The 20704-nt window shown below is 47.7% G+C and overlaps 6 protein-coding genes across 6 annotated transcripts; 5 read left to right on the forward strand and 1 right to left on the reverse strand.

Annotated features, from left to right (window-relative positions):
* Positions 1-1192: 1192 nt before the first annotated feature.
* On the forward strand, positions 1193-2812 carry F5147DRAFT_702333 (DUF706-domain-containing protein). Its single transcript, XM_041437783.1, has 7 exons — positions 1193-1425; positions 1480-1605; positions 1663-1787; positions 1843-1995; positions 2056-2217; positions 2271-2350; positions 2404-2812. Exons 1-7 carry the CDS (start codon positions 1356-1358, stop codon positions 2588-2590), a joined length of 903 nt encoding a protein of 300 aa, XP_041291437.1. The 5' UTR covers positions 1193-1355; the 3' UTR covers positions 2591-2812.
* A 98-nt stretch (positions 2813-2910) lies between these two features.
* Positions 2911-4330, forward strand: F5147DRAFT_702338 (HAD-like domain-containing protein). The gene is made up of 7 exons (XM_041437784.1): positions 2911-3125; positions 3193-3227; positions 3286-3367; positions 3418-3518; positions 3582-3660; positions 3710-3841; positions 3893-4330. Exons 1-7 carry the CDS (start codon positions 3055-3057, stop codon positions 4197-4199), a joined length of 807 nt encoding a protein of 268 aa, XP_041291438.1. The 5' UTR covers positions 2911-3054; the 3' UTR covers positions 4200-4330.
* Positions 4331-6881: 2551 nt separating this feature from the next.
* On the forward strand, positions 6882-8670 carry F5147DRAFT_614728 (acid protease). Its single transcript, XM_041432507.1, has 8 exons — positions 6882-7308; positions 7359-7453; positions 7506-7760; positions 7810-7847; positions 7894-8041; positions 8091-8398; positions 8454-8494; positions 8549-8670. The coding sequence occupies exons 1-8, from the start codon at positions 7007-7009 to the stop codon at positions 8577-8579; spliced, it is 1218 nt and encodes a 405-aa protein (XP_041291439.1). The 5' UTR covers positions 6882-7006; the 3' UTR covers positions 8580-8670.
* A 167-nt stretch (positions 8671-8837) lies between these two features.
* F5147DRAFT_753977 (uncharacterized protein) lies at positions 8838-11803 on the forward strand. The gene is made up of 11 exons (XM_041440269.1): positions 8838-8897; positions 8945-9284; positions 9341-9455; positions 9504-9680; positions 9734-10005; positions 10057-10309; positions 10370-10538; positions 10596-11032; positions 11102-11337; positions 11395-11437; positions 11489-11803. The coding sequence occupies exons 2-11, from the start codon at positions 9197-9199 to the stop codon at positions 11601-11603; spliced, it is 1905 nt and encodes a 634-aa protein (XP_041291440.1). The 5' UTR covers positions 8838-8897; positions 8945-9196; the 3' UTR covers positions 11604-11803.
* Positions 11804-12827: 1024 nt separating this feature from the next.
* Positions 12828-17547, forward strand: F5147DRAFT_761890 (uncharacterized protein). The gene is made up of 5 exons (XM_041440548.1): positions 12828-12944; positions 13001-13103; positions 13170-14884; positions 14936-16788; positions 16841-17547. Exons 3-5 carry the CDS (start codon positions 13212-13214, stop codon positions 17284-17286), a joined length of 3972 nt encoding a protein of 1323 aa, XP_041291441.1. The 5' UTR covers positions 12828-12944; positions 13001-13103; positions 13170-13211; the 3' UTR covers positions 17287-17547.
* Positions 17548-18898: 1351 nt separating this feature from the next.
* On the reverse strand, positions 18899-20704 carry F5147DRAFT_239772 (uncharacterized protein). The gene is made up of 8 exons (XM_041428786.1): positions 20642-20704; positions 20429-20588; positions 20212-20366; positions 20092-20158; positions 19822-20042; positions 19668-19771; positions 19210-19610; positions 18899-19159 (listed from the first exon to the last, which is right to left on the reverse strand). The coding sequence occupies exons 1-8, from the start codon at positions 20683-20685 to the stop codon at positions 19049-19051; spliced, it is 1263 nt and encodes a 420-aa protein (XP_041291442.1). The 5' UTR covers positions 20686-20704; the 3' UTR covers positions 18899-19048.

Genomic DNA, 20704 nt, shown 5'->3' on the forward strand with positions numbered 1-20704 from the left:
GTATGAGGGTGCAAACCGGTAGACCATCTAGTCTGGCAGTGCGTGGTAGAATTTTCGGATCGGAGCAAGGGTTTTAGCGGTGGCTAAGCGTACACGCGTGCTGCCACTCTGCAAGACAGAATGTGCTCCTTGAGGCTATGGCCAATCGTCCGCGGGGTAGAGATGACAGCTCATCACTTGTCTCAGGACAATGAGTGATTTATATACTGTGATTGCGCAAGTGCCAGCACAAAGAAAACGACCATCATTAAGTATGACCTGAAGGAGAGGTGCTCAGCTCGTAAACTTGACCCATCACCTATACTGGGATGATCGTGCAGGCCTGAGTGACCATAAATATATCGAAGTCCGTGGGGCAACGGTTGGCCTGACGAGTCATGGGTGGCAGGAAGACCTATCACATGTTCATTAGAGCAGATTTCTATGTCGACGCAAATAGGTTGAGAGATTTTCTCAATTCACACCAGCCAGCAAAATAAAATCTCGAAGGATACCTAAGTAGGTAGTAGCCTAGTAGGATGGCCAAGCTTAAGTGATTCGTGAGAGCTGGGAAAAGCTGAACAACAATTCATTGTCGGGAGCTATCTGATACGTGCACCGACGGCAACTTGACTTAGGTTCTGCCATAAGCGCATAGGTCTGTCCGACTTTTACCGTGCTTTGCGCAACGCCAAGTTGTTATGTTCCGATGGGCTCAGGAATTATGTGAACCTGAGTAAGGGCTGCACCAAGAGAAAAAATTCAGCTGTCGGTGTCTTTGTTCTTGCGCGATGGTCCGGAATGTTTTGTCACACCAGCGGCGAGTGAGATGAGGTTGCCGTTGATTCAATATTGAATCACGGAAGCGAACGAGAGTTAGAACAAGTTACTAGGCCAAGTAAATCCAGATCCTGTGCAAACCTTGACGGCGAGTCAGAACGTGTTACTAGATGTCGGCCGACGACAGCAGTATCACAGTACTAGTTAACGTTGAGCACGATGTATGACCTGGTCACCAACTACGCAATACTTGTGGTCTGCTACGGTTGTCGGCCAGACCAAGTTCCGCTAGCTCCGAGAAAGTATCGGAGCCACGCAAGAGACACGTGGTCGGCGTGGATTACGAAAAGGCTCCGCGGCGCTAATTTGAAATAAGGGACCCGCATACTAATAGGGAAGTTGTCAATCTTTCAAATTATCGTCATCAATTTCGGAAACACACGCTACTGCGTAGGTGAATCGGTGCAGGGCAGTTTCAGGTTCTGTTGGTGCTCGCGATGGTCGGATTCGTATATAAGGCAGCCTGCCTTGACTCTCATTCCCAATAACCCTCCTGCTCCTCTCCCAAAATCCTCATTCCGCTACTACCTCTAAACATGCCTGCTGTTGTTGTTAACACCCATGCCGGACATGAGCTCGACGCTATTTCTGACGCAGTAGATGAAGGTGTGTACTTGCTGCCCCACCACCTTCGTTATGTGACTTACCGTCTCTCTGCAGTAAATGCTTTAAAGGTCCAAATCTGGGACTCTCAGTCTGAGTTCGATTCTACCAAAGACAAGACGACCTTCCGGCAGTATGAGACGGCCTGCGATCGTGTCAAGAATTTTTACAAAGAGCAACATGGTTTGTCTATCCATTCAATCTACTAATTCACAACGTGGTACTGACGCTGTCACATAGAAAAACAAACCGTAGCTTTCAACATCAAGGCCCGCACGGAATTCAAGAGCCGGAAACGTGCTCGCATGGGTATCTGGCGAGCTATGGAAATGCTCAACACGCTTGTGGACGACTCGGATCCAGACGTCAGTAATTTGTTGGCTTGCGACTTTCCTTTGCTGACTTGTAATACATATTTAGACTGAGCTTTCGCAAATCGAGCATTTGCTCCAGACTGCCGAGGCCATCCGACACGATGGCAAGCCTGAATGGATGCAGGTTACCGGTTTGATCCACGACCTTGGTAAACTGTTGTACATATTTGGCAGCGAAGGCCAGTGGGACGTTGTCGGTGTAAGTTCCTTTACCTGGTACTCATAACGACCTGCATACTGATACGCTTCTTGACGCAAGGATACCTTCGTCGTCGGCTGTGCTTTCTCCGATAAAAACATATACCCTGGTACCTTCGCCGGCAACCCAGACTTCCACGACGCCGTTTATTCTACCAAGTATGGAATTTATGAGCCTAATTGCGGCCTTGATAATGTTATGGTGTCTTGGGGTCATGATGAGGTATATTTCTGTCGACGTATCGTATTCTTCTGTGCTTATCAAACTTCTCACAGTATCTCTACAATGTCGTTAAGGATCAGAGCTCCCTCCCTGCAGAAGGCCTTGCTATGATAAGATATCACAGCTTTTATCCGTAAGCCTCTCCCACTCGGCATCGCCCACCGAATTTTTACAATGTCTATCCAGATGGCACCGTGAAGGAGCTTACACCCACCTCATGAACGAGAAAGATCATGCAGCCCTTGAGGCCGCTCGCGCCTTCAACCCTTATGATCTCTACTCGAAGAGTGACGAGCCTTGCAATATCGAAAAGCTTCGCCCATACTACCAAGACCTCATTGCCAAATTCTTCCCTTCCGAGATCGACTGGTAGATGCGATAGATGCGCGCACACCTTTATTCTAAAATCATAGGCCACCGCCTGGTATAGATCCAGCCTCCTGTGGAGGGTGGAAACCGTGCAGCTTAATTGTGTATTTCTTTCAAAATTTGTGTCCTTAGTTTTTTCCATTTACTTTATTGCGACAGTATCCTTATGTCCGTATAGAAGCTTTATTGGTATTGAAGTAATTTACTGCATTATTAATATTGCCAACAGAATATTGTGAACTTTGAAGTTTGCTTTGATCAAAGATCTGATAAGATCTGGAGTTCCAATGACCAACGTGCACAGTGCACACGTGCACGTGCAACCCTGGACCTGCGCCACCACTGAAACACTAAGCCATTTCCATATCTCACGGATTCAGCTTTACTATCTTTTGACTCATACCTTCCATATCCTGCTAGACAATAGATATCCGAACATACTAGACAGCCCCACCTACTTATTCTGCAATGTCGCAGGAATCACCTCTTAGTGAACCAGTCATCTACCACGGCAAGAAATTTATCGTGCTCAGCGATTGGTGCGTAAACGCTAGATCTAGATCTAAGCGACGATAACACTGACTGAGGCTCGCTGTGCTCAACCAGGGATGGCACGATCACCACGCAGGACTCCAATGATTGTTTGTCGCGTCGAGAACTTAATATGTGCCTTGCTCTAATCAAAGTATTACGATTCAGTTGTGACGGACACCTATGGGATGGGGCGCTCAGATCGCGTTCTGCTCAATCAGCGTATACGTAAAGGCGAAGATAACTTCCGGTGCGAAAAATCTGCATAAACGGAGCTGCCGAATTGATTTCGCCATTTAGGGATGCTTTCCGGAAGATGATCCTGAGCGTCACTGCGAATGGCAAGAAGGAAGGAAAGGTGACGCATACATTTGAGTTTTGTAAAAATGCTGTCGCAGAAAGTAAGTTTTGTTTGCGCATTACACTGGGCGTTTGTGTGCAGCTACTGATGTGGTCTGTTTCAGATATCAAAGTCGATGATACGTTCAAGGGCTTCTACGAATTTTGCGAAATGAATGATATACCCGTGGTAATTGTGTCCAGGTACAAAAAACTTATGGTTTCACCGTGCTGTGCATTCATTCCTCCGCAGTGGTATGGAACCCATCATCCGCGCAGTCCTTAATAAGTACCTGGCTAGCCTTGACGGCATTCAAATAATATCGAATGAGGTGAAAACCTACGATGATGGGAGCTGGGACATCCAATACCGTCATCCTGAGAGGTAATATATCAGCATCACTGTTTGCGCGTTTGACTGAGGATGATAAATTAGCGGTTTCGGACATGACAAGTCGAAGGCGATTGCGCCATACAGGGATATGGATCCTGCCCCGATCGTATTCTTCTTTGGTGATGGCGTCTCAGACTTATCCGCAGCGCGGGGAGCGACTTGTCTATTCGTCAAGTTCAAGCCGAATGGAGAGAACGAATTGATGGAATACTGCATCATAAACAAGATCAAACACCGGTTATTCCAGAGTTTCGAGGAGGCGCAAGGTGTGATAAAGCTGATCATCTTCGCGAAGACGGAAGAAGAGCGACAGAATATCATTGCACGGGAGTGGCCTGAAGTAGCTTAGAAATTGTCTCACCTCACCCCCAGTGATGGCAATCGCAGGGGAGAAGGAGTATTGGGTACTTGTAACACAATGTATTTAGATTTGGAGGCATCAAGATTGCGCCTTTAATTGATCAAGTCGAACCCAGCTTATGATTCTAGGTGTCACTGTTACCTTCGCCTGGAACTTCGTCCAGATATGTCAAGCACAACCAACGAACCAATTGACGCATCAGTCTTTAGGCGCACTATTGCCACGACAGGTGTTGGGCAAGAACCAAGTAACTTGATGACGGATTTCAGTACGACTAAACATGGTTTCAAACCGACTAAAATGCTGTAGCACAAGTAAATACGTGCTTGACAGAGAATCGCAATCATACTTACAATGAGATTGACGGGGGTGCGAAAGATTGATGGAAGTTACAGACTAGAGTTCGAGTGAATGTATGTTGTAACAAAAAACGATCGGAAGAACGATGGCAAGTCTATAAATTGAAAGAGATGGTTTCGCCGCAAATGATACTTTGAGTTACTCTGGCGAGGAACAAAAAGTAGAACGAATCATCGCAAAGAAAATCGAGTACTCGTCTGCGAATGTTCCGGATAATTCTTCCTCGATAAGGTTGATAAAAGCTGGTCAGACAAATTCACCATCACTTCCGCGATCTTCCTCGGAATCCCTTCATCCTCACCAATGCCACTACCAGCTGCTTCCCCACTTCCGTTTTCCTGTGGTGGTTGTACAACTCTGTAGTAGTCAAGTGGACGTTCGACATCTACATTCCCTTTTTTTTCGTGGAGAAAAGATCGACCGCTGGAGTATCGATTCTAATCTCCTATGCATCGATTTCTACCAAATTAGGTGCGACGACCAAAATGAAACCGACGATCTTTGTGGGATGACCAACCCTTGAGCTGCTGAAGTGTGCCACACTCGGTGCATTGTGTGAAAATCCTTGGTGGAGAACGTCAGGGAACACATGTCATGTCCATCACAGCAAACCCAGTGTGTGGCAACGCGATATCAGACTAGACATGAGCAATGATGCAGTCAGGCGAAGGCATTTGAGGCGATACAATGTCTTGAACAATGAAAGATTAATGATCCTTCCAGTAGGGACCACGCCTTGACCATCTGCAAATGGGTGTCGTCGGACTGCACACTACATCTTGGCATGATGAAGATCTCCAGCTTGCGAAGATTATGGAAGGCAAAGAGCGAATGAAAGTTGTAGCAGCACCAATCGGAGTGTTGATCAGCTGACTGCTCAATGATGTAGATCAGCACCCGCTCCGCCGTGCTATTCGTACAAGTGTTGGACAAATAGGAAATCAAAGTCGGCACTGCGGGCCCGTGCAGAATCCATTCCATGAGTGACGGAAAATAATAGCGAGTGATAAAAGAAGGTCCCGAAAAGAACTTAAGAGCGTCAGAGAAAACACACACGAAATCAGATATGAAAGGGCACTACATCAGGATACGTGACAAGAGAGATGGACTGTCCGGATGGATTGACGGTTAGGATTGATATCGAGTGTCAACAATTTCGGGGTAGCAATCAGATATATTGAGATGTTTTATTGCTAGCCCCATGCCAGGTAAGAGACATCGGATTGGGAAAAGAAGGGAGAGAGAAGGAATCTAATGATATGCCAAAGTTCGGTACCGGCAGTCACATCAGAGTCATGGCTCTTTGAAAGTCCTGTAACAATGAATACGAACATAAGCCAGCGTGTAACTTACCGGGTTTCGGTTATCCTCTTTCCACAAGCTTTGTGGGAGATATCTGATTAAGGTCTCACCACAAAAGGTCCAGCCTGAGGCTCCAGTGCATGGCCAGTAAATGGCTTGCATGTCAATGCAAGAACCTGGAGCGCCTGGTTTCTCGAAAATCTAGTAGTACTACTAGTCATGGACGAACTGGAAGATGCTCCGCCAAAACTCTGATATCATATAATCATACGACTCGAGCGGTGCGGGAAACGGAGGATTGACGGTGGTATGCATATCGCCGAACTGTCCGCCGTGAGCCTCTTGACGTGAGTTTAAAGTACTCCTCCCCCATACTGGCCTACAGGCAGCGCAACTTGGAGAGGATACCTCGGAAGCAACGTTGCTCCGAGTCGCGGTGTGAGTTCGAAATTCGAATCTAAATTTATTGGCCGTGAGATCTTGGTAACTCGTGAGTACCACAAGGGTTTTGCTTGGTTCAAGTTTGGCACATTCGCCTATCGTCGCCCAATCAGGCCGAGCAGGAGTTGTACTACGTTGTCACTTACTTGTCGCATGCGCACAGGGGCACAGCGACCCAGAAATGTCTAGGAGGGCTCATTGCAGGAGACTTTTGTACGTCTACTACCGTGCTGCTAGACTTCCGTGGCTAAGCGGTCCTGATTGGTCTCCGATTCTCAGACTATTGCCACGCTATTCGTGTGCCTATTGTTTAACTTGGAGCCATACGGCACCTGGTATTTCTTGCACAGGAGAACGAGTGTGATTTGATGGGTGGGAATGGCACCACAGGCCCGACTATGTTACTATTCTACGGAGCTGAGCAATCTTGCACTATTACTGCTCATGAATTGTTGATCGCGTGCTTACCTATGGTTACTTGGTTCAAATGTCAGCGCTTCAGCTGCCAAATCTGAACATGCTGCAAAAGTGTCACATGTCTTCTAATTTATTTGCATCGATTCATATGGACGCTTTTAACTTCCATGTGTTTCTCCAGGCGAGTCCTGTCAGTACTGTGGCCGCCCCGACCCATATAAGCCTCTTGGGGTCATTCATGGTGCATTGACAAGGTTCCCGCTCTTTTGTTCAACATGCAGTCATTCTCTGCCCTGCTTCGCGCAGTTCTCCTCGTCACCATGACCTCTGTATCGGCTTCAAGTTTCTTTAGGATCCCCCTGACGAAGCTTGCGCCAACTAACTCATACCTTGCGGGACTGCCTGACGCTGATCGTGCACGTGCTGCATTTCTTAAGAGTTTCGCTTCTGGTGGTTCCACAACCGTCCCTGCATCTAACCTCGCATATGTCCAGTACACAACCAGTGTTGGCGTTGGCAGCCCTCCGACGTACTACAATTTAGTTGTCGACACTGGTAGCTCCAATACTTTTGTCGGGTAAGACTTGATTCATTATACCCTCAGGCCAAATCTCATTTTGTCTCAAGAACTGGGATACCATATGTCCGGACCTCGACCAGTATATTCACTGGTGAAGACGTCAACGTCACGTACGGTAGTGGTTACTTTTCTGGCTTGGAGTGTAGGTCTTTGAGCTGCTTAGGAATAGTAACATCTGAAAATTCGTCCTTCAGATTACGACCAGGTGACGCTTGCTCCAGGTTTTGCCATCACCAACCAGTCCATTGGTGATGCTCTTTCCTATGCCGACTTCGAGGGCGTCGACGGCATTGTCGGAGTGGGCCCCGTCATTCTGACTGAGGGCACACTCTCACCAAGTACCGACGAGCTGATTCCCACTGTTATGAACAACGCCCTCTCGCAGGGTTTGATCACAGAGGAAATATTAGGCGTCTCTTTCGCACCTGCAACGAGTTACAATGACACTAGTGAGAGAGGTTGTGTAAAATAATTGAAGGTGATCTAACTTGCGCGCAGATGGAGCCCTCACTTATGGAGGCATCGATTCGTCTTTGGTGAGCCCAAAAAGTATGTCCCAAATAATGGTTCTGAATTATCCAGTACATCGGCGAAATAACTTATACGCCGGTCACCGCAACTTACCCTGCTGGGTACTACTGGGGTGTCAATGTCACCGACGCGACGTACGGCTCCACAACGACCGTAATCCCAACGTCAACCGCCGGAATCGTCGATACTGGCACCACTCGTAAGGCTTTACCACCCATCCGCATGCATACTTTCTGACACATTTCTAGTGGTCCTCCTCGCTGATAACTTCTTCGAGTCCTACATGCGTGCCATCCCTGGTGCCAGGATTGATGAGAGCACGGGCCTCATGACCGTCCCTGCAAGCTCTGTGTCGAAAATCCAACCATTGAACTTTACTATCGGCGGCACCGTATTTAGTCTCGACGCTGCAGCACAACTCATTCCGATTGACCAGAACACCGCATGGGGCTTGTCAGCAAACACGCAGTACGGCATCGTCTCGTACTTAGGGACTAACAGCGGCGAAGGGCTAGACTTCATCATCGGACAAAAGTTCATGGAGAAGTACTATGCTGTGAGTTGTCGAATCACGAGGTGACTGTGTAGTCTGGGTATTGATTGAACTACAGGTTTTCGACACGGACAGCAATCGCGTTGGATTTGCTTATACGTGAGTTTTTTTTCCTCATCCAGGTTTCTCTTCCGACTGAGAATTTTTTGCAAGTGAACATACATTCACCACGTACACTCCTTAATATGGGAGTACCTTCTTAAATATGGTGGATCTTTGGTGACGGTTCGATTTGCCGTGTTGCCGCGTATATTTTCAAAGTCCGTTGTGTGTACTGTTGTATTTACTTTTGTATTTACCAAGATCATCCCAAATGTCACGGTCACCACGTTGGGCAGCGCTGAATATACCATCTGCATATCTAATTTCCAAATAACGGATCAACGTTCTGAATATACCTTCTACTTGTCTAATTCTAATCACGGTTCAACGTTAACGTTCAACTTCCGCCGCTTGATACCAACATTAGTTCTGCCGCTGTTTGCAGAGGTACTTGATAGCAGTCAGGAATCAGTGGTAACGACATCGAGTGAAATTTAACATGGCTAGTAACTGTTGTGCTGCCCAGGCATTTCTGTCACGACGACGCGACTTTCTGCACTACTTACCATTCACCATCCCCTAACTAACTAAGATGGCCAGAACCCGAACCGGACGGAGTGAACAGTCAATGATCTGAGGACGGAAGCTTCGAAACTGTTCATTGGACTCGGAAGGAAGAGGATCCAGGACCAGAAGGTCTCAGACTGTAACCAAGGACCTCCTCAAACCCGCGGACGAGTTTTTAGCGACGATGTTTAAATGGATGGTCCAAAACCATCTGTCTCTCCTGCTGAATTACTTTCACAGATGCCGAATACACTTGGAAAGAACGGTCGAGTTCCTGCCCGTAAGTAGCATATCTGTGCTAGTAGTTCATTCCCAGCTGATTTTCGCTTATTCAAGCTCCTGATGATCTCATCAGGCCGATTATTGAGGATTTCGTGGCGAAGGGGTACAGTAACACCGAAATCGTTTCCCGCCTACGCAAATACTATGATACTGATGCATACAATGTTTCGTGAGTTCTTTTTTTTCTAGCTGAAAGCATGCTTAATACATGACCTAGGATTGACCTCCTGAAAAAGCAGCGCTCTCAGTGGGGGCTGAAGTCCGCTCGTGGGCAAGCCCATACCATAGCAAGTATTGGTCCTGCAATCGAGCGAGTGCGAGCACGCTTCCCAAAGCAGGGTTCGCATGACATGAGGCAAACCCTCATACACGAAGAAAATATTACCGTGTCAAGGTGTGTTTTCTTTATTCATATTTCTGTATTGACGCATAGTATTTTGGGAAAAGAAAGTTGATTCTTCGCTACATGAATCTCCACCATCAGGCAGATGTTCAAGCTCGCAAGAGTCGACGCCTGAAGAGGAGTGTTTACTGGACCGCAGGCGTCAATGACATTTGGGTATTTGATCAACACGACAAGTGGCGCCGGTTTCAGCTCTTCCTGCATGTTGCGATCGAGCCATTCTCAGGATGCATACTTTGGATCAAGATCTGGTGGACCAACCGTAACCCCCGTCTTATTTGTGGATGGTACTGTGATACTGTACAAGCCCTTGGTGGTGAGCACGACTATCTCGCTACACTTGCCAACTGAAACATGGTTTTACTAGCTATGCCCCTTGTAACCCAGAGTGACCCTGGAAGTGAAAATAATGGCATTGCCAATGGTCACACCTTACTTCGTCATATGCAAGATCCAGCTCTTGCCCGCACTTTACAACACAAATTCAAGGGCCAACATCGCAACATCAAGCCCGAAATATTTTGGAGCCAGTTACGACGACGCTGGACTCCAGGATTCGAAGATATTCTAGAATATGGCTTCACCACAGGAATCTATAATCCTGATGACGCCTTGGAAAGGTAGCAGTACCATATTGATTTCCTTCTTTCTCGCTGAGCACTAAGCATCAAGTATTCAAGGCTCGTTTTTCATTATATATTTATTCCATGGCTCCAGCATGAGCTCGATCTCTTTGCAGAAAGGTTCAATCATGTCAAACCTCGCCATAATATCCACAAGATCCTTCCGCACGGTCGTCCAAACGACATATTCTACCATGCCGAAGAATATGATTCTTGTGACTTCTCAGTAAGTACTAGCTATCTTTGTGTCTCGTCGATTGATTGAAAGGTACATTCTTCCTAGGTGAAAGTTGACCATTCTTCACTTGATGCTATGCGACAGATATACGCTCCTCCGGACCACCCTGTCTTTCCCCTCCTAGTTCCGCAAGAGTTTTCTCAACAAGCCTCCATATTCATGGCGGAGCTTGGATCACCTCCGGTAACTGGGGACAATGTCTGGAATGTCTGGAATGTCTATGCTGACCTTCTGATGTGTTTCCAATCAATTGAATGGGATGAAGGGATTCGCAAACTTCTTGCGGCGCAACTCCCACTTCCTTGTGATGGGGACAACCTTATTGGCTCCGAGGACTTACCTATTGTAGATTTTCCGCCGTTTGTTGAAGGTAGTGGTCCGAGCAGTGATATGGGCATTGAGAAGATCTCAGATGAGGAGTCAGATGATGCAGAGTCGGATTTCTATGAGTTTGATTGGACTGATGATGAGCTGGCATATACGTTTGTCGATCAGATGCTCAAGACAGGCAAAGTGCGGAAAGATGTTGAGAAACTGGTGCCACGTCTTAGACTTGTTCGTGCAGCACTTGTCATTCCTGTTGACATTGACGACAGCGACTCTCGCGCCAATTATCTTATTGAAGAGAGGATTAGCGGTACATTTGTTAAGTATATTAACAACAATTCGGCTGTTCCAGCTCGTATCCTAGACAGCAAAGAAGCAGAAATCGGACTATTCCTGTGCTTCGTGCAACACATCCAGTATCGTCTCTCCAATGAGATGGTCTACCTCTCTGATTTTCAGGGTTAGTTTGGTTGTGCAGTCATCGTTCGACAAACTTACTGACTGTATCTTGACCTAGGCTCCGGTGATCTTCTTACTGACTGTCAAGTCATAACGGGCTCGTGAGTTGATGCTGAGCTGGTCTGTCTTATTGGTTGACTGACATGAACTAGAGACTTTGTGAATAATTTTGGCGACGGAAACTGCACAGCTGCTTTCAAGAACTTCCGATCTGAACACCAGTGCAACCAATTTTGCCGTGCCTTCGGTTTGCAAGCATTATCGTAGTCTTGATAGGAAGACGGAAATCGCGTCGTCGTGACGGAAACACCTGGGCAGCACGATGTTACTAGTCACATATTGAATTTCACTTGATGTTATGCTATAAAGTACCTCTGCAAACAGCGGCAGAGCAAATGTTGGCATTAACGTTGAATATTTGAATGTCGAACGGCGGAAATTGAACGTTGATCGATCATCGATGATCCGTTATTTAGAAATTAGACATGCAGATGGTATATTCAGCGCTGCCCAACGTGGTGACCGTGACATTTGGGATGATCTTGGTAAATACAAAAGTAAATACAACAGTACACATAACGGACTTTGAAAATATACGCGGCAACACGGCAAATCGAACCGTCACCAAAGATCCACCATACTTAAATGGGATGGGCAGTAGTTATACCTTCTTTACACATACCTCATGCTCCGATTGGGTTATCCCATGCACCGTTAATTCACTGTACCACTCGCTAGGGCCCGGAGTCCCCGGACTTCATTTTAGGATGCACTCGTGTGGTGCTTATCAGTGCTATGACTGAGAAATATATGAGCGTAGCCTCGTACCCAGACATCTTCAATGGACGATACCAAGAAATCCTAATTAGGATGTGAGAGCAAAAATATAAGTGACGCTTAAAGGCAATTGAGGAATTGTGAGGAAGTGATGCGCATTGCGGGAGGGTCGGACCCGGAGTCGCTTTAAAAATGTGTCGTTAGACTTGAGATGCCGAAAGCATAAGGGTTACTTTTTAGACCCTGCAGGCCGAGCACGCCGAGTACCTAGTCCTGACACCAACGTTCCCAGTGACTGTGCTATAGATAGAGGTCTGCGGAGAGTCACATGTAAAGCCAGTGTCGCTCATCCGACTCGGTCTCTATTGCAAGTTTATGTCGCGGTGGAGTAGGGGACCCCGAGAGAAGACCAGGCCGGAGCCTCATCAGTGTAGCCCACTCCCCAGTGGTTCGCGGTATTCCCTGGTAAGAAATGCTGTTTAATGATGATAACATGCCATTACGAATGTCTTGTAACATGTAAACGTTTGTGCACATGGTGACTGTCATTAGTATGACCGAGAGTGTCCACCCGGGAAGTGATAGATACCGAAAAGGCTACTGTGGGATTTTGGTAGCTACTTAGGTAAGTGATGATCACACGTGGTTCCACAGTCACGCGGGTGTGATTTCAACACATTTACGACCTGTTGAAATTTAACTGCTAGTGCGGCTGCCAAGTGCAGGCTCTGTGCGCACTGTAAGGGCACCGGCCTCATACGGAGACACTCTCATAACCCATTCATGATTGTTATTCCGCTCTTTATCTGTTTATTTTTGTCTTCATCATAGGTGAGGCACTGCTTGCATCCGTTGCTTGTCCGGAGCCGTGTTGATCGATGATCAAGTATCAAGCGGAGAGGCTTGGGCTATATCTTGCTCTGTTCTTGTCGCAAAAAAAATTGGTGTGGGGTCATTTTTGAGCTGATTTCTTCAAGCACCTGTCACAACGTACGTGGTGCCTTCACGATTCACTCAATTTCCCCACCTTACATCATGCGGTTTTGCAATCTACAGGATCGACACTTGAAGTCATCGTTCTCACACGTCCCGAATCTGATGGGCACAAAGACTACCAGCAGCCTCCCGTTCTCCATGTTGCCTCGGCTTGGTTTTACTCCCAGTCACAAAACGGGGTCTTCATCTCGTTCTCCTTATGCTGAAAACTCTGAAGAAGACTGGTATATCCCCTACAATGGTCCGTTAGAACCACCCAAGAGCGTCTCAATGGCCAAGCAAGGTACCACGAGACACTTTTGTAGACAGGATGACATAAACGCATTTCTGGAAGACTCTCAATTACTGGACCGCTACCGGGATACGTCTGTGAACGATGCCGAGCCATTGGGACTAGGTCTACCTGCACAATCAACCAGTTCCCACAGAACCCGTATTCGCCCTGATTTCATGAGGCATACTACGAGCTCATCAAGTGTCATCGACCCGATACGGCCGCATCCTCGACGGCGGCAGGCAAGTGCACCGCGCTTGCAAATTCCCACTCACACCAGCATGGATGCTGGCGCTGACGTTGGTGAATCCCCGATGCCTATGCAACGTATGGCAACGTTGTCCCCCCAGAAAAAAATGGGTCGGTTCTTCGGCTTCGGATCTAGCAAAAAGCCAAAAAGCCAATCAACCAGTACACCAGTATCCCCTATTATTCGGACTAACACGCTGGGGACATGGCCTCCCAGTTCTGTTCAGCATAGTACACTCCAGGAACATGTTAATTTTGCGAAATCTCCAGGTTCTAGTCCCAACACTAGCAATCACTTTGACTCACCTTATGCCGCATTGGCACAGCCATCCCGCAGAAGTCAGACCCTCCATTACCCGCCACGGGTTGACGGTATGAATCTCTCCCCCTCCAAGCAACGTTCCGCCCAGCACCTCAACTTACATGGAAAACCCGACCAAGACTCATTCCCTTCATTCCCGACCACAAACTATAATTCTTCAACTATCTTCATGGCTCACCCATATGCAAATACATCCTCCTCTGTTTCTGTGTCTGCTTTTCGACCCGGAACCTCTCAACAATCTCGTCAAGGACATCAACCACTGGATTCGGGCTCACAACATACTCATTTCTCGCAGGATAATCCCACTCGGCGTAATCGGGCACTCACCTATGCGATCGACCCTCGCAGTGACGGTGCCGCCGCATCGGTTAAAAGTGCACGTCCCTTGACCTCACCACTGAAGCTCTCTGTCTCCACTCCGAATCTTTTTGCAACCTCACATGACAAGCAGCCTTCGCAACAGAGCACAAAGTCAACACCACCGGTAGCAGGCGTTGAACGCTGGCTATCTCCTGAGACATGGTGCGACGCACTGTTCTTTCCACGTCCACGCCTCAAAGTTAAGCGCGCACATGGGTCACATGGAGGAAGCAGTGGACGAATCCTAAGTCCGCCAATCACGCCTGTCGCTGAAGGTGCCACTCCGCGCCTCAGTCCTGCTCCACTTAGCGGGAGACCACAGGTGTCGTTGGTTACAACTGATGTACCAAGGAAACACCATGTTTTGTTGAAATCTAGGTCGGCTATTGATGTCCTGTCTGGCCCCTCTATTTCTGGCAGACCTCGTACTGCGCCCATGAAACGACATCTAGACCCAGATGCAGATTTAATTGAAGACAAAAACCTCGAGGAGTCAGAATTTGTACCGGGCGCATCGACCGTGCAACAGGAACACCGTCCGTCAACCCCTGTACCATCGTTAACCCAGTAAGCTGCAATTTTTGTAGGTAGCTAGCCAATAACCAAGTACTCCTGCAGAGTTCTTGAAGAAGGCGAGGCTCTAGAAGAACAACGAAGGCAGTGGCAACATCAGGCCTCACGCTCGTTGGGGAACAGCCGAACCCGCTCCCTTTCCCGCGCTCGTGCCAGGTCATTGTCACGAAGTCATGGGCACAAGTCGGAGGGCAGTACGACCCTAGAATTTCTGGCTGCACGGACGCTCCTCGGAGGTCAGAGCATTACCCCCACTATTAACGTTGCAAGAACTTCGCACTCCCGATCTCATTCCCATTCACACACTCGTTCGAATTCTCGCGGGCGCTCTAGTTCATACTCATTCACACAGTCACAGTCGCACTCCCTTGGTAAATCTAATTCGCAAAGGTCGCTCGCGGATTCTCAACCTCAAAGCGCTCGACATGCCCGCAATGACTCCTGGGGCAAAACTGCCCTACTTAAAGCATGCGCACCTTGCGGAGATATTAGTGATTTGCTGGGCACCCCTGTTGACAGCAAGAAAACAGCCCTGGAACCTATGACGGAGGAAACCAAAGTCATACATTTGACTGACCCTGCGGACCCTTCGCACAACGAAGCCGACGAGGGATCAGTCATCGTTATAGGGATTTCCCCAGCCCCGACTACATCAAGCGGGGAAGGAGTCGGCATCGCACTTTCATCCCCCCCTCCTTCTGACGATCGCTTCTATCCTAATCCCGAACTCCCGAGCATGCCCGGCCATCCATATGCCAACGGTGCCACATATACACAGTATCTTAATCCATCTTCTGAGCATGGTCTACAACATTCCCTCAAAATGTCTGATTATGCTGGACCACATCCATCTGCCTACGACCCCCAACTCCCTTCTAATACTGCTACCAACGATGTCAGCATGCGTCACAGGCTGCCTCCGCGGGCAATGCAGCCGGGTGCAATTTCACATCCTTACGCTACTGCATTGAGTGAGCCGGTAAACTCACATGCACGGCAGCCTAGTAACTCTGTCCTTCCTACCCTTCCGGTTCCGCCAACCGCTGTGCAGGAAGACAATGGTTTCACATCTGATAACCACATATCCATCAGTAGTCCTGACTTCGAGAAGTATGGCGTTGGTGAGGTTCTTGTGTTCGCCGCACCATCGCGAGACGAGCAGGAAAGTGATTCCGAAGATCAATCTTTGGGAACCATCATCCCGTGCCAGCAGGATACTCTGAGTCGAATCATAGACAAAGGGAAGGCCAAAGACCTGACATCTGCGCCCATAGCCTCCGATAATAGTCAATCCCGGATACCCGTCTCTGATGTTGTGATCGTTTCCACTCGTCCTTCGAGTCTGATATCTGTGACAGCAGTCGAAGGCAGGGACTCCACCTACTCTCCTGGTGCCCTCCGTAACACGACCAACGTCACCTCCGCACATCTTGTTATTTCAGCTTTGGATAATGATGATCTAGACGAATTTCAAGATTTGTTCTACAGGCCTCCTCAGAACAGGTTGTCCAGTGGAAAATCTAGCGTAAAACATCAGGACACAAGCGAAACCAGCAGGGGTATACCGTCGGATATTCACAGCTCTTATTCTGGAAGCGCGCTCACCAATCTCATGCGAAGTATGAGCGAGATTGGAGAGCTGCATGTAGCGGCCTCAGATACCTCCTATGGGCAAAGATCAGGCGGACCAGGGGATCAACGATCGGATGAACTATCTCAAACGTATATCTTCATGGACATGTCGAGGACTTCTTCACCGGTGCAGGTCGATCCCTGTGCTGTTACCCAATCGCCAGCCCAGCTTTACGATGCACCCTTTGAAGTGGGTGTTCCAGAAGATATCGAATCCTCTCGAGCGTCTTCTCTTCTGATCGCCTCACAAGAGAATGACACTTTTGGTACGCGATACTCTGTCGAATTCGATCAGTGGCTAACGAACGTCTCTCACAGGTCACCCCATCCGACAAGATGTCGTTGACGCTGCAGGAACATCCACCATTCACCAGGGCTCTTATAGATCCTCTACATACGCTTCGATCCACGATGCCGCCGAAGAAGATGACCTGGTCAGCCCCATCACGCCAATGCAATCGCCACCCGTCTCCGCAGATGCTATGCGGTCGAGCTACATGACCAGTGGGTCTGAGTACTCACGCATGTCCACCCTCTCCGATTTCCCCGACCCTCCCGCGCGAACGAATGTACTACCTAACCAACCCTCCATCCTTCAGATTTATGTCAACGCTCCTACGCCACTTCAACAGTCGGAGAGCTTTCAGGGGACCGAATGTCCTCAATCTGGGTCCCGCGTCTTCAGCTTGGAGAGCCACCACACAACCTTCGGTGGTAGTGACGACATGGATATCATTACACAAGTTCACAGGTCTGAGCTTTGAATGTAACATCTATTGCATGCGCCTCTTACTGGAATCACCATCTAAGTTGTTTGTTCTCGGATAGTGCACATATAGGGTATTTTTACTGTCATTATTGTTGTATTGCAGTGTAGACTCTAGTATCATGCTTTGCTCACTTATTCTTGATTAGAATACACGCTAATTTTGCAAGGTTAATCAGCGCACCGTCCATAGAAGTCAGTTGCACTGAACGTTCAGGTTCTCCAGAACTGACAGAATAAAAATTACTCCTTGATCGTTGCTGCACTCATGCCTTCGCATATTCAATGGACAGACTGATTAAAACAAGAAATCACGTCCATAAACTACATCCACCATCATCGAAACTTCAAGACGTAACTAGCTTGAGTTATCAGCTGAGGCTTCAGTGGGTTGTGTTCGGGCGGTAATAAATTCCTTTTAACTTGTGATGTACTGAACTTTTGCAAATACAATACTGAAGCTCATTGGCATTGTAGCCACGTTCGAAATACAGACTAATCAGTCTAGCGTATACGTGTGTAACCTTGAAATGAAACAAGATGGATTGAATTCAAGATCGAGCAATTTGCCAATTGGATTGGTGCGACGACCGTTTACTTACTTAAATCCTGAATCATGATAGGACTTTCATTCTTGCATTAGCATCGAGCAGTCTGCCCTTGCTCAGGAGCTTTTCATCTGCTCCTAAGCGCTTATTGTTGATGACAAATCATAGTCGTCGGGGCAGCCAACCAGTCATTCGTCTACAACCGAAATGCCGACTGCTGATTTTACGGCGACGGATGTCGTTCCTCCGGAGGATACGATAGTTAATCAGCACAACAAAGAGTGCACTGAGAAGGGAAGAATATACACAGACCATGACTTGTCACCATTCGCTGAGGCATCGAGGAACTCGTCCTTGCTCAGCCTCGTGATCTGGTAGACTCAGCTTCTCGAATACAATAATGCAGACAGCGGGCGGTTGCTTACTTTTAGTATCGTCAGTTTGAATCTTGGATATCATCTGATTTGCACTGTGATATGTTCTCAGACTTATTGAAGCAGATGATTTCCGGGATGCTGACTCGACGAAGCACGCACAATTGGATATTCTAGCTGACATTGGAGGATGGAGTGGACGGTCACAGATTTTGGCGTTCGGCCCTGAATTCGAATAAGCGATGTATGAGTAAGCGGCCCAGTGCCGCATGGTTACATTGAGGTACTCGCCCTTATTATTCGTGCCAGAGCCATGAAGGTACAATCGAGTGTCAGCGAACACTTACCTCAACAAGGGGAAATACAGACCGATATGCATCCTTCTTATATCCAATGCAAGGACTTCTCTGCATTTGCACTCGTTTACAGTTGATGAATGTAAAGACGTGAATACTTGGATGGACGAGCAGCTGATTGATTCCGTCGCTGAGACAAGGTCACAGAATGACATTGATGCATGCAATGGAAGCATGTTATTGATGTTCGAGGGGACAGCGAAAGTTATTATTTCGCTGCGGATCATATGTCAGAATGAGTTAACATAAGTAGAGCCGATAATGATTGAGCTACATGCCTCAGGCGGGTCTCAAATTTGCGCTCTCCTATGGGTAACGAGATGGTGATTAGATGACGATCAATAACAATGGGACTATGAATTGATCGTGAATGTCATGGTCATGGTCTCCGTTAAATATAGCTGGCATTCGCTCAAGTTTAATATAATACTTCCACGACGAAAATGATTATCTACAAGGACTGAAATAGGACGCACGACCATCTACACCCTTTTCTTCTTGTGTGACTTCTTGGGTGCCGGCGCGGGAACAGGAGAAGGTGACCCCGACTCCTGTGGCGTTTCATCCTTTTGCACATCATCTATTCCACGCTTCTAATAACCAATGTCAGGGTGTACATTGCGAGACGCAGTGACGAACATACCTTGCCCCGCGATCCGCCCTTCGGCTTCACCTCCTCTGCCTGCCTCGCTTCCGCCTCCTTCTCGATCATGCCCAACAATGTATTACACCTGCGCTGCAATTCCTGTGGGGTCCGGCTCTTGAAAAACCAGTCAAAGCGGAATACAGGAAACTCCATGATATCCTTCTTGATACGTTCGTAGATATCATCCGCGCCCATCCCGTAGTGGTTCAGCCGGCACAAGAGGTACCTATCCGCTTCTTCGCTGTAGACCTTGCCTTTCGTAGTCGGATAGTTGAGCTCAAGCTCTTGCATGGGATAGCGCACCGAGGCAATCTTCTTCGCAAGTAGAAATTCGAGATTTGACCGCTTGTTACGTTTGGCTTCACCTTCAGCAATACGTACAGCAATTCTTGGATGTTCTTCATTCAGATAAGTCAGTTGGGACTTGGAAGAATACAGCTGATCGATATGCGTACCAGATAGTTCCTTCCAGTGCTTCTTGAAGTACAGGTAGTACCTCTTGACCTGTCTCCAGTCCTTATCCTGTATCTCCGAAGCTAACAAATCGTAGTCATCTGTCCTAGACGTTCGTCAGTAACCCACCTCACAGAAAAACGAAAGATAAAATACCATCCAAAATTTTCAAGCGCGCGGACAAATTGCTGGAAGTCTCGTCTGCTCCAATCATGGAAGCCAGCTTCGGTGTACTTCTCTTTGAGTGCCTGCTCCTCTTCCGTCAGAGGCTCGGCGGTATCTATGAATTCTTGTGCAGCTGCGCGCTCGGCTTCGAGTTTTTCGGGCGTGTCGTCTGGTCCTGATTCACGAAGAGTAGCTGTGATCCCATTTTGCCTCTGGTTGCAGAATGAATAACAAATAGGACGATGATTATAAAGTGCATACCTTGTGCACGGCGAGTTCTCGTTCCTGGAGCTGAGCCAGAGCGGGGTCGAAAAACTGGAAATCTTGTCTGCAGGGAGAAGTTAATTGACACGAAAGGGTAAGAGCAGAAGTTATACGTACATTGGGATCTGTTTGGGGGCACGAGGGAGTTTTGGAGCCTTCTCGGTCTTCGACGGACCAACCCGAAGCGTCTCCTTGTAATAGTTATCGACGGAGTAATTAGCTTTCCGTTCACGCTTCGAGAGGGATAGCATATTGAAGTTGAGGCCTTTCCGCTGAATGATGATTTATGATTCAGAACACTCGAGACCGCGTCAAAATTGAGATACAAACGTACACCTGGCCGGAAATCTTCGCCTTCCCACTGTTGCACAGTGGCATCGGACTTGAAATGATTTAGGTCCTCAAGATTGAGGCCCTCATACTTGCTGTTAAGCTCTGCCGTACGTTCCTCACCGCGTTGAACAATAGCTTCGATGTCGTCGTTGATGGAGAATCTGATTAGCAGTGATGAAGAAACATAAAACTTGTGTAATGTCAAGTAACTCACGCATCAGCCGAGTTAATGAGCTTCTCAGCGCCTTGTGTAATCATTTCAAGCAGCTCGTCCTTA

Source organism: Suillus discolor (genome assembly GCF_016758755.1).
Source record: "Suillus discolor strain FC423 chromosome Unknown F5147scaffold_37, whole genome shotgun sequence".
NCBI classification, from domain to species: domain Eukaryota; kingdom Fungi; phylum Basidiomycota; class Agaricomycetes; order Boletales; family Suillaceae; genus Suillus; species Suillus discolor.